At 40.4% G+C, this 14,076-nt stretch overlaps 1 protein-coding gene across 14 annotated transcripts in view; it reads right to left on the bottom strand.

Moving 5' to 3' along the window:
• TFDP2 (transcription factor Dp-2) overlaps positions 1–14,076 on the bottom strand; it is a 163,437-nt gene that overhangs the window by 37,015 nt on the left and 112,346 nt on the right. For 13 of the 14 annotated variants that reach the window (XM_053929283.1, XM_045192090.2, XM_024556729.3 and 10 more), the window contains one exon: positions 3,750–3,853. In XM_053929283.1, the coding sequence (XP_053785258.1) occupies positions 3,750–3,853 (104 nt within the window). Of the gene's footprint in view, positions 1–3,749; positions 3,854–4,719; positions 4,850–14,076 lie in introns of those variants that run through there. The other variant, XM_045192093.2, reaches the window with a different exon arrangement.

The raw sequence follows: 14,076 nt of genomic DNA, 5'->3' as shown, positions 1-14,076 counted from the left end.
AAGAAGGAAACTTTAGTGCCTAAAATGCACTTCATATTAATCATGTGAAATCTGAGCAACACCTCTGAAAGCACAGTACCCTGAGGACTGACGTGAGGCCACGATGCGGGTTTCAGCAAGTGAAGAGCAATCTGGAAGGACTACGCTGGCAATGTTTTAAAAATCAGAAAAATGAAAATTTTCTTTGAAATTACAGAACCTAGTTCCAGTCAAGCTTGATTTACTAGAACTGGGGTAACAATAAATCAGATCTTTACAGTCCAAAATACATGCAAAGACATGATACATTTTGGATTATTATACAGATGCAGTTTTATCTTTTTTCCAAGAGCATTTATTTCCTCGTGTCACTAAATTTTCTTCAAAGACATATTATGTTCCATTATGTAAATTGACTCTTCCCTATTAGATATGTATGGATATTCCAATTATTCAATATTATACACAATGCTGTGATAAACATTTTCGTACAATGATCTTGGCCTTAATTTCTATTTCCTAAGGAAAGACTCCTGGAAAGGAATTAATGGAGCTAAGGACATGAACTTCAAAAAGTTCCTTGGTATGTGTTACCAAGTTGTTTTCCATGTCTTCTAATTTTCATCGGTAAATAGAACACGCCCCCTCAAATGTTTGTAATAACTAATACAAAAACAATTTGGCATTCTAGGAAAATCTTCCAGTGTTTTCATTAAAAAAAAGAAAAAGTAAGGGCATGCATGCTCCAGGGAACGGGTGTATTCATGAAACAAGACTGTTCCCACATGGATGACAGTTGAAATGGTTGAAGCACAGTTGCTGGGCACAGAGGGGCTCTATTTTGTATACTTTGGAAAGTTTCCATAATAGTAAGGTTTTGTTTGTGTTCCAATTAAGAGAGAAAAGCATCAACACAGACGTGTAACTTTTATTTTTTTATTTTTCATCTTATTTTTTAAAAAGATTTTATTTATTTATTTTTAAAGAGGGGAAGAAGGGAGGGAGAGAGATAAACATCAATGTGTGGTTGCCTCTCACACGCCCCCTAGTGGGGACCTGGCCCGAAAGCCAGGCATGTGCCCTGACTGGGAATCAAACCCGGTACCCTTTGGTTCGCAGGCTGGCACTCAGTCCACTGAGCCACACCAGCCAGGGTGATAGTAAGTTCTTAATAAACATTTTCTGAATGGACAAATTGGAGATGATAGACTTGAACTGGAAAGACAAGTTGGAAGCGCATGTGAGATGCAATGAGTTTTTAAACTAGGACATACGGTGAGTCTTAAGAAACAAAACCAAAGGGAAGTCAACAGAACCGATCACACACTGAATATAGGAAGCCTAGGTAGGCGATGAGTCAGACATGCTTATAAAACTGAACCTTAATTTTGAAATCCCAAATTAAAATGAGTGATAATTCGAGGTAACTACTTCTAATATTCAGTTGATCTGATAAGGAAAATAAACATTTAAAGTTTACCACCCCCCAAAAAAAAACCCAAAACAAAAACAACCTTAATGTAAATGTAATTGTGGTTTCTTTGACAATAGGTTACAGCTGGGCAATGAAAACCATGCATCAGCTGAACCTCATTCTAGAGATTTCTGCCCTCAGTCAGTATGTCTTATGCACTACTGCCATCTACAGTAAGAAAGCCAAGGGAGCGCCTGTGTTCTGAAAGGGAAAAAATCCAGACAATTACAGAGTGTTACATTAAAGGATTCCATAGAATTCTAGTTTTCAATGTCAGAAATGTACAGTTTTAACCACATTAACATAAAGAATCATAAGAATATACATGAGTGTGTATACATATATCTGTGTATATACACACACTCATGCATATACTCATAATAGTATTTCTAATACATACACAATACACACACACATACTCATGCATATACTCATAAACACAGACACTCGCATACACAGATACCTTTAAGAAAAGGGTGAGTTTCTTAAAATAAAACAGTTACTGCTAGTTTCTATAAACACGAAAAACAAATTTTTCTCAGGGATTTCTGAAATTTCTATCTGCCATTAAGATTTGGCTTCCAAAGAGACATGAAATTGAAATTTGCTATAAAAAGAAACGAGGGAGGTTTTATTCCAGAATTTCTAACTAAACAAAATTTGTAAAGAAAATCATGACTGAGAAATTGAAGGGAGAGGGACAATGTTCAAAGGAGGCGAGTAAGAGGAGAAGAAAGAGACGGCTGTAACTGGGGTTCGACATCAGTTAGGACAATCAAACCAGGAACTCTGATTCTGGTCCAGGACTAAGAGCTGTAAAAACACCTGAGAATTCGGGAGACACATCAAGGCCTCGGCCGGCCTGGTTGGAGGGAGAGCCCCAGGTCTCCTTCCTGTCTGACCTTTTTTTGCTGATTCTGAGGTCAGCAGTAATCGGGTAAGTATCACACCGAAGTACTCATCACTGTCAGAACTGGAGTGTGTAAAGACTTCCATGTACATCAGTTCAAATCGAAAACAGAAAGAGAAATTGCGTGTTTTCAAAAGAGAAATTCGAACTGCATCACGTCACTAAAACACCAACAGAAAACAGTATTTCAAAACAGAGGGGTACTGTAAGGGCCAAACTCGTAATAGTTTGGGTTTGTCTGTTTAATTTTGGTGTTTATAGAAGCACATTTCAAAACACAGACTTTAAAGTCAGGTGCCCTGTCTCACTTGTACCAACTGCAGTGGCTGAGGAGCGGCAAAATGCTCGCAAAAGTTTGAAAATCCACCCCGAGCCACCTTGAAATGGAAACACTTACCTAAAAGCTTAAGTTTCTGGGAGGTTTGGAGCGAGGTTACATTCTTCACATAGTTATAGCAAATTGCTCAAGACCTTTGGCTTGGATTCCGTAGATAACTAACAGTCCTCGAGCGATCAGGGAAAATGTCATACCTAGAATGTCTCAAAATCTCAGAGACTTTCTGGAGCCATTAGGTATGTTAAAAGATGTTTTTGTGTAAATAGTTTGTGTTTAACAGAGGCCTCAGTACTGTACCTTACAGGCAAGTGTTATCCTTCCCGCTCCTCCGAGGAGAACAGACAAGCACCGACAATGAGGAGCTGCTGTTCAAATGTCTGCGAAGTGTTGCTCATGGTGGTGCACCATTTAAATTAGGCACAGTTTCTACAGTAGTTGCAGGCAACTTTGCTGATAAATAAGGCTTTCTAAAAGTGCTGTACACTTAAAGCTCTAACAAAGTTAATGAAATGCAGTCAGAGAAACAGTCAAGTATTTCCCATTTTCATTCACTATTTCTACTGTTAAAGATTAAAATGAATTGACATGCTATTTCTCCCCAAATGTCCTTAAATCAAAATATGAAACTAATAGCTCCAGATGTAGGTTAACGAATGGGTCATGTTCAATGGACGTGACAGCGTATAGTTTAGGGCGGTAAAGATTCTAAGTCAAAAAAAAAAAAAAAAGGGAAGAGAATATAAAAACGTAACAGATTTCAAATCCATTTTAACCAAATAAGAAACAAGAAAAGCCTCACAGAGAGAGCAAAACCCTTATCACACATCCAGAATCCACGGTCAAAAGTGTGAAAATTAAACACAGAAGAGCCCATGCCTTCTTTTTCTCAAGACTTAATCAGTTACATTCAGATAAAAACAAAAAACTTGTTAAAAAACTGATTGATAAGAAATTAACAGGAAATTTGATCAACCATCTTTAGTGCAATTATCCTTTTTATTAGTCTTACCTACAAAGTTTCAAATTCTAAGATTTGATGATTTTCTTACCATTTGGGGTCCAACATTCACATTTATTGGTCCTAAGGTTTTTGGTAAAATCTTGGTTGGTGAGTTGGTGCTGGAAACTGGATATGCAACAAATGAAATGTTACCTGAAATGGCATCAAAACACTGGGTTAATGCTCTGTGATATCAAGGCCACCTTCTAACCCCATGGTCCTGATCCTAGTTCGGTTTAAGGGATTTATAATGATCTTACAAGTAAATTATAAACAAGAAGCCTTACTGGAAAGCCATACCAACGACTGCTTTGTTGCAGTGAATACAACTAGTTCTGCTGAACGAGAAATCTGTGAAATAAAATAGTTTAGTCTATCTGATAATTAACTAATGGATATGTAGCTGGTTTTTCAGAGGAAAAAACATTTAGAGAATACACAATGCACAGCACAGTTTACATCAGAGTTGAGAAATCCAGTTAGACCTTTATTAGACATCATAGAACAAAAAATGCATGAAGTAAAATGTGTTACAATTTCTTTATAGTATAAATACAAAATATCCTAAAAGTTAACAAGTTTTCAAAATACTGAGTTGTTAGTTTTTTGAGGCTTTATTACGATAGGAAAAAAAATATGACTCTACCTAGGTTAATAATGTTGGAAATTGTGGAATTTGTCCAGTGTTTTCAAGTGATTTTGACACTTTAAATTTTAAATTAAGCTATCAAAGCAGCACCCCCGCCACCCCCCCCCCAAAGTCAACCAATAATCTCCGGAACTCCCGTATCAACTACTTAACTGCTCCAGACAAACTTCAGTTTATCAGTGTTTCCCTCCGAGGTTAACAGTGTAACCTGATACAACAAAGGCGATCACCCAGGAAGCCTGTGAAGGAGCCACGCGGACACTCTGGGGGAAAACCCAGCATTTGAGAGCAGACTACAAAAACACCTCCTTCCCAGTCTCCTCCCGCAGACACTCCCGGGCCTGAGCGCCCAGAGCCTACCCACGCTCACCTAATTCTCCACAGACGCCCACCTCTCCTGCAGCAGGGGTGTCCCACCACGGGGCTAAGTTACAGCTCTTCTGCCTCGCCCCGTGAACCTAGCGATATGCACCGCATATTTGTACGTACTTCTCTCTGAGTGCAAATTCTCATACAGATTCCTTCCTTCACGTCTGCTCTACATTTCCTGCCTCCTCAAGGATCTCGGCCAACGATTCCGGACTCTGCCCTCTGAGTTTTCAAGGACACCCTGGCTCCTTCCCTTCAGTTTCCCTCTGTCCATTTGTTGTATGATGTTGTTCCTCAATATCCATGTTTTAAAATCACATTCTTTATCTTTCTCATCCTCACTCAATAAAGCCTAATGCCCAGTTCTGCTTCTTGTTCACGTTCTCAGCCTTGGTCCACAGCGGCACACCGATCAAGGCCCCCCCAGTGACCCAATCCAGACACCGACACCCCCTCCTCAACCAACACCCCCTCCTCAATCAACCAACCAACCACCTCCTACTTGTTACCTCCTTATGCTGGGTCCCTAGGCCGTAGGCGCTTCTTTAATTGGGAACTTTATCGAATCTGGTTTGAATGCAATCACCACTGTTCACAACCGTGGCTGTGCAGTGGAATTATCTGGGAAGCAGTAAAAAATACCAGTGCCTGGGTCTTACCCTCAGGGCCAGCCATATAATTGATGCAGTCGACTTGGGCACCGACCACTAAAAGTTCTCCAGATGCTTCCAACGTAGAGCCAGGGCTAGGCACCACTGCCTCAACTGGATATCCTACTTCAAATGGCTTTCCTCGCCCCTCCACATAGTGATAACAAACCAGTCTTTCAACTAATGAGACTCTTCTGGCCACTCCCCTTACGCTTAAGGCCTTCCAAGACCCCACGCCACTTCCTAAATGCCTTTCAGACTTCTGGACAAGACACAAAGCTCCTGTTTGGAGATCTCACCCCTGCCTCCCTTCCCAGCTTCATCTTCAGCTATGCCCCGACATGCACCCCACACTCGTCAAAATACTGCAGTTCCGGAAAGGCCCCCGTTCAACTATGCCCTGGCTTTGGTGTCTGCCTTTCCTTCTGCTGAGACAACTCCTACCGCCTACCACTTCAAAATGGGACTTAGTACCATTTTCTGAGTTATTACCACGTGCCAGAGTCTGCTCTAGAGGCTTACAATCATCTCATTAAGGCTTAGGACAACAGTGTGAAGCACAGCATCACTGACTTCTCTTTCCACACGCAGAAACTGAGACGGAGTGAGGTTGAAGACTGGCACGAGGTCTCACCGCTGGTGAAGGCCCAGGCTCCAGCTCTGCGGGGTGCCTCCTTCCCCGAAAGCTGTGCCCAGCCTCTGTGGTCTAGGTCCCAGACACCCTTCTTCTGGTTTTTCATAAAGCCTATTATCATTTACTTGGAGTTCTACCATAGGCGGGCCATGTCTCTCAGCTTTGCATCCCAGTCCTCGTTTGGTCCCTGGGACATAATCGGTGCAGGAAACCATAAAAACTGATTAGCATAGACCTTTCCTAATCTGGATGCCAGACTTCCTGTAATGCAGCCCACATTGTAGCTTTTTTAATTTTTAACAGGTACCATGACTTCCACTAAGTGTGAAGTCAATTTAAATACCAGTTCCTTATTTTTTGTTTATTGTTTTTAAAACATGACTGAACAACCAGTATTATGCAATAAAGTTTCCTTACTCTGTAACTGTGCGACTGATTTTTTAAAATAACCTACCATATTAATTGTTAAAGAGTAAGGTTATTATCGAAACTCCCAAACTATGGTTATCCACTAGTTCAAGAACCCACCAAACCGTAGAATAACCACCCATGATTCCAGGGGAGAAGCGGCTCTGTGATGGAGACATAAGCCGTGAACTCAGCCCCAGGAAGGTGAACACACCACAGATCCATGTGAGGAAGAACACAGCCTTGGGAGTCTGGCTCTCAGATGGGTTTTAAAAATGACCTTAATCCTGCTGAATGTTTAAGATGAGATCATCTCCAATGCACTGTGGTAGAAGCAAAAGCCCAAAACTTGCAAAAAACCATAAAGCAAACAAAAAAAGATAATTAAGCTTCCAAAACAGGTTGACTCTAATTTTAAACCTAACACTAAAAAAAAAAAAATAAGAATATAAAAAACTGGAATATTATTATTAAATATTATTAAAGCCAGACCTGTCATGCCAGTTAGTACCAAAAGAATTTAAAGGGAACCTAATAAATTTGTCAAATCGATTGTAAAGTGTATGTGGAAGAGTAAAGGTAGAGAACAGCTGGGAAATTTTGGGAAAAAAATTAAAGGAATGATGGAGAGAAAGGGAACTTCAGCTTACCGGATTTCAGAGCTCTGCATAGCTGAAGGGGCTGAAGTGATGTGATACTGGCTAAGAAAGATAAATAACTCTCATCGTGCACAAAAATAACTTCCAGAAAGATAAAATATTTAAGTATGAAAAGTAAAACCTAAAAGTATTAGGAGAAACGAAGCCATTTTTTAAAATAATGCAGGGATGAGGAAGGCCCTTCCAAGCATGTTACAGAATTTAGAAACTTAAAAGTGAAAACAGATGGGCAGATCTGACTACCTAAAAACAAGTACTGGTATTTTCTAAACAAAAGACCCAATAATTTAACAGACAAATCTCAGAGCTGGTAAATAAGTCCACAACACAGACAGGTCATTAGGTTACTATCCTTGGAACTTTTATTTACTTCACTTCCCACTTATAAATCAGTAACAATAAGACAACACCTCAGTATAAAAATAAGCTGAGTACATGAAGAAATATAAATGTCCAATGATCATATGAAAGAGATGCTTGAGTTTTAAAAAAGATTTTATTTATTTTAAGAGAGAGGGGAAGGGAAGGAGAAAGAGAGGGAAACATCAATGTGTGGTTGTCTCTGGGGGCCCCCCACTGGGGACCTGGCCTGCAACCGAGGATGTGCCCTGATTGAACCGACGACACTTTGGTTCGAAGGCCAGCGCTCAATCCACTGAGCCACACCAGCCACGGGAAAAACGCTTGACTTTAATAATAAAAACAATTAACACCTAAAAACAGCAACAACAATATTTAACAACCTACCAGGTTGATAAATATTAAGAAGTTTGATCATGCCCTGAGTTGGTAAGTACATTTAAAAAATATTCACTTGGCACCTACCATGTTAAGTATATGTCAAATACTAACGCTGAGCACTGCGGATATTCAATGCCGGCGACACTGTCCCCTGCACTCAAGGGGCTCACACACTCGGTCGGTGGAGGGCGGGCGGTCTACTGGTGCAGTTAGAGGAGCGAGGGAACTGTGTGTCGGGAGTACCAAATTTTAAGTAAGTGCTTTAAGACAATTATACACATTTTAAAGCCTCTTTCTATCTCAACAAATGCCCTTTGAACTGCCCACCTTTGCCTAAGTAGAAGCTGATCCCTGGCCTCTGCCACATCACAAAGAACAACGGGCGTACCCTCTGCCGCATATGCATCCTAGTAAACTAAGCAGACAGAACAATTACACATGACCGAGCACTGTGGATAAAAGCAAAAACCTGGCAACAATTTAAGTGTTTAAACATCTTTGGGTACATGTATATAATGGAATATATATACAGCCCCCCCCCAAATACATGTATGTACTGCCATGGAAAAAATGCTCTTATTAAAAGAGAATATAGCCCCTGGCAGGTGTGGCTCCGTGGATTGAGCGCCGGCCTGTGAACTGAAGGATCGCCAGTCCGATCCCTAGTCCGGGCACATGCCTGGGTCGTGGGCCAGGTCCCCGGGGGTGGGGGTGGGGGGGGCGTGACAGTCAACCGATTAATGTTCCTCTCCCTCTCTTTCCTTCTAAAACTGAATAAATAAAATCTTTAAAAAAAGAGAATATAATTAGTATGATTCCGTTTACCTTAAAAACTACATATACCCATAAGTTTGCACATGTGTAAATCTGGCAAGATAAACAGCAAATAACGGAGGTTAGCTCTGGTGAGCATGGTGGAGGAATGTTTTACTTTGTTTTAATACTTTTTTATTATTGAAAAAAATTACATAGACATGCATGCACTTGTTTTATGATGTAAAAAGCTATTGCCATTCTGAAGAAAAAAGAGGAGAGTGAGATAATCAGCTGCAGTTGCTGAGACAAGATGAAGGTCTATAAATGAGGTATCTGTATTTTTTTAATTAGTAAAAATAAAATCTGTTTTAGAAGCAATGAAAGGGACTCCACTAGGGTGTCAATAATTGTAATATTCAGAAATAAAAGCCACATATGTCTTTAGACAGTTTATTTTCATTGAGTAAACTAGTTTCAGCAGCAGAAATATAAGGTTTGACTCAAAAGGACATATTTAAATAGGTTACAAACATCCAATCTCCTGAAATTTCAGCCAGGTTATGAAAGTAAACCAAACCACGTCTAAACAGTTTTTCTTAAGTATGTGGCCTTAATTCCTACCTTCTTGGCTACATCCTGGCCCTTGATGCATTTATTAAAAACAAAACTTTAAAGATCTGCCTGGATCTTGGTTCTTGAAATTCCCCGAATTAACTAAATGAGATCACTCACCTAGGGAAGTGGCTAGGGGAAAAAAGGTAAAACTTTATGCCATATCTTGGCGCAGGCACAAAATTTTGGCTCAAATCTTATTTCAATTTCTTGAGTAAATGAAATCTTTCTGTTTTCCATTAGAATTGTCCAGACACCAAAGATTTCTTTCACTTGTAATTCTTCCAGTTCCAGTGAATCACCTTCAATATGTGCAATTAAAATGAAAAACAATATTCAAATAACTGTGGCTTATCTACATGATGCCACTGTAAAATTATTTTTTCACAGCACTAATTTTCTGGGGAAAAAATTTTTGGGTTTTGCCAGAATTAGCTTTTGGAAAAACCATCTTAACCCAAGCCTGTATTACATCCTCCTAGAAGAACCAAGTTAGTAGACTCACTGTAGGAAAGAACAGGCCTATTTTATGGGTTCATAAATAAGTCAAAGCCGAAGTCGCAGTGCACCCCACCTGCACCGGGTCCAGCTTCACGGGACAAGCTAACCTACAGCCCCAAATAAAAGTTTTAAACTGACCTAGACTGTGGAAGGGTATGTCATTGTCGAATGTAATTCTACCAGATACATATAAACTACACCTTTATTTTAAAAAATGATGGGAAAAAGTGGCCAACACAACTTTACATTTCTTAGTAAGAGGCTAATTACAGATTCTATAGCCCTCTTGCTTTTCCTCTTCTGTTACCTCAATTGGAGCTGTTTTTTAAGTTTTTATTTTTTAAATAGGTAGTTCACATGTTTGTCTAAATGACATACCTCAAGTGGCTGTCTCTTTCAGGTCTCCTGCATCACCACCGTCCTCCCCTCCCTGCCAAATCATGCTCATCAGCACAAACCATGCATTACTGCTTCCACCTGAGAACCAAACAATGCACACTCTCTGGCTCCAATCGTTTCTGTCGTGCGCTACAGCAACACTCACAAAATCTGCCGACACTTGCTATCTCCACTTCACCGTTTTTTTAACCCACTCCCACTTCTCCCCACAACTTCACCGAAATAGCTTCTGTCAAGATCATCTTCATGTTGTTAAGTCCAACGGTCCACTCTCACCTTCAGCCTCCTTTAACCTACCAGCCCCATTTGACACAAAGAGAATTGTACCTTCCTTTGAGACAGACACTCTTCCCTTGGCCTCCAAAGTACCACTCTCTATTGGCTCTCCAAACTCACGGGATCCTCCTCTCTTAAAACGTTCGGAAGGCCCTTGGCTTGGTCCTCCAACTCTTCTCTGTCAACTCCTTACTAGGTGACCCGATGGCTCTCATGTCTATTTCTCCACATCACACCTCTCTCCTGAATGTCAAATTCACACGTCCAGCTGTCATTTTTATACTCTGTTTTGATGCTCAGTAAGTATCTCAAACTTAACACCCAAAATCTGACTCCTGACTGCTCCCCGTTCCACCCAGAAGCCTCCATCTCCCATCTCTCTCTCTCTCTCTCTCTCTCTTTGCCTCAGGCCTTGGTCGGGGAGCTCAATTGGTTGGAGCATCGTCCTGATGCCCCAAAGGTGCGGGTTTGACACCCAGTCAGGGCACATACAAGAGTCAACCAATGAGTGTTTAACTAAGTGGAACAACAAATTGATCTCTCTCTCTCCAAAATCAATCAATAAAAAATAAAAATAAATGTCAACTCCATTCTTCAACTGTTCAGAAAAAAAAAAATCACTTGACTCCTCCCTTTCTTATCCATCCTACATTCAATCCAGCAATAAATCCCGTTGGCTGTAGGTTTAACACATCTTGAATACAAACACTTGTCACTCACTGCTATCACTCTGGTCCAGGCCACCATCTCTTGCTTAAATTCTTGATGCATCAACCCACTCCTGCGTTGCCACCCCCTTCTATTCCCATGCTGTCCCGTATAGTAGTGACTGGACACATGTGGCTGTTATGCACCTGGCTAGTATGACTTAGAACCTGAATTTTGAATTTATTTAATTTTAACTAATTTAAATTTAAAAACCAAAGCAATATAACATGTTTTCCCTTTAAATACAGCTGTATTGTTTTGGTAGCACTACATTTCACCTTCACTGTTGAAAACTTAGCATCTGAACTGACAGGTGCTCTAAGAGTGAAATGCTCGTCCGATTCTGAAGGCTAAGTGCCCCAAACATGCACAATGTCTCTTTGATAATTTGTTTATATCGATTACATGTTGAATGACAGTATTTCGGATATATTGGGTTAAATGAAGTCTGTTACTGACATTAAGTTTACCTGTTTCTTTTTACCTTTCTGTATGTGGCTACTCGAAATTTTACGCTGCGTGAGTGGCTCACACTGTATCGGTGAGGAGTGCTGTTCTGTCCCACACAGCACTGAGAGTAATCCTGCTACGTGGAGCAAGTGTGTTCAAAACCCCAGCTGGCTTTGCACCTGTCAGCAAAAATCCTCACGCCGCTTTCAAGAGCCCTTCCTCACCTGTACACGCGTTTCTGACTCATCACCCGTCCGTCTCCCCTTGCTCCATTCCACTGCAATCACACAGACTTCTTTGCTGTTCCTCAAAACATGCAAAGCGAATTTATGGCTCGCGGCCTCTGTCCTTAGTTTCCTTGGCCTGTGACTCCCCCCTCCCCCAGGGATTTATCTGTGCCCGATTCCCCAGCTTCCTTCAGTTTCTGCTCAGTCATCACTGTGTCAGAGATGCCTGACCAGCCTGCATCAGCACTTCCTAACTTACTATGATTTTTTCACCAGATTACAGGCATACCTCAGAGACATTGAGGGTTCCATTCCAAATCACCGCAATAGTGCGAGTATTGCAGTAAAGTAAGTCGTAATCTTTTTGCTGGTGGAGGGTCTTGCCTTCAATTTGTAAAAAATGCAACATCTGTGAAGCACCACAGAGCCAAACACAATAAAACGAGGTGTGCCTTTGCTTTCCTCTTATGGGCAAGCCGCACACTTGTATTTTTACCAGCTTGTGCAATTAGTAGCTGTCCACAGCCCACCCCCTCTCAGAATGTTAAGCTCTTCAAGGACAGGGGCTTTGCTGTCTCATTCATTGCTCTATCTCCAACATCTAGCACAGACACATAGCACGGTTCCACAAATACCTGTTGGGTGAATGAATGAACGTCTGATGGAAGCCTCTGATATAAATTCATGGGACGAGAGTGTACAGTGAAAACTAAGTATCCTCCCAGCACCAACTAGCAACCAGTGATAACTACTAGTCCAGCTCCTGTATAGCTTTCCGGAAATATTCTAGTCATCCATAGACATATATGCATAAATATCTTTTTTCTCTTACATGGTTGAGAACTGTATCAGTTTGCATGTTGTTTTTCCCACTTAATAATAGGTATTTATCTTAGACGACTTCCATACCTGTATATGTAGTTTGCCTCAGTATTTACTTTGTTAGTCCCATACTATTTCTTTTTATGGCTATAGCAGACTATTTATTAAGTCCCTTAGGAATGGATTGGGTGTTACAAACATTTTCAAAAGTAAAATCTTTTATTACTGAAACTAGTAGTGCAATGAGTGTGTATATCTTTATACACACTGGCTGCACCAACTCGCCCCCCTTCACAGAGGAAGAGCGTGTCCACACCCACATGTCCTCACCGACTCATCAAATTTTGCTTCTGTGAGAAGTAGTATCTGATTTTGCTATTTCGGTTTTATTATGAATAAGGCTGACTTGTTTTGTTTCCAAGTCACCTAAATTTTCCTTCCTAAGAATTATGTCCATCTTTCTATTGTCTGTGGCTGATTTTTTTTTTTTATTGGTAGACCCTCTTTCAATATTGAAGGAGTAAGTATATTCTTTGTTGTACCTGCTGCAAATATTTTTTCCAATTTCACATTTGTCTTTTGCTTTTATATATGATTTTCTGTGCCCATTTAAAAAACTCAGCCAACTTTATAGTTCTTTCCTCTTATGACTTTTACATCATACATAAGAGGGTCTGTGAGTACGTTTAAACATAAAAATAAAGGAAGTGAGGTTTACTCCCAAGTCTATCTTTGTTCCCCACCCTAGAGGCGGACATCGTGCATGGACATGCTGTGCATATTTGACTTATCTTCCAGGCTTGGTATTTCCAGCTGGATATGCTGTTCTTTGAAATTAATTATCATCAATTATATGCTAAGATGGTATAAAATACCCCCATGTTTTCTAATTCTTTAATGCCTTCATTTTAAATTTTATACCCTTGATCCCCTGAAATTATTTGATGTGAGAAGCACTAAATCCGATTTTCTTACCCAGATGGCTACGTTCATGAATAATCCACTCCCACTCCCCCTCCCCCTCCCCCTCCCCTATGCTGGTATAAAATGCTATCTTGATCGTTCTACTTATTTGGATTAATTTATTGCCTTTCTGTTCTGCTCCACTGATCTGCTACTCATGTGAGTGTCACATGCTTTATTTCATTAGTGATTAACATTTCCACCAGAAAATAAGCAGTCAGAAAGTGTCACACATTTCTTCCCATACTATCCTCATAACTGCTTGTTAATACCTGTTGTAAAGGACTACCAATTCATTTCAAATATACTACCAATGAGCTCAAGTCACAGGTTGATTCTGGAATAGGCCAATTCATTTTGCGATGAGGAAAGATTCCGTAACTTTTAACCAGCCATCTAGAGAACAACGTACATCATCGAAGACAGTGGCCGCGAGAGAAACGGTATGGATGGCTCAGGGGACAGCTTATCACCTTTATTTAGAAAAAAAGTAACTCAGGCCCAACAGATCAACAGCGCTATCTTCATAAATGGAGCACATTTTAATACCTT

This window comes from Desmodus rotundus, chromosome 8 (assembly GCF_022682495.2).
Source record: "Desmodus rotundus isolate HL8 chromosome 8, HLdesRot8A.1, whole genome shotgun sequence".
Taxonomy (NCBI): domain Eukaryota; kingdom Metazoa; phylum Chordata; class Mammalia; order Chiroptera; family Phyllostomidae; genus Desmodus; species Desmodus rotundus.
Note: the sequence above shows the minus strand (reverse complement) of the source record. Positions and strands in the feature narration are given on the sequence as shown.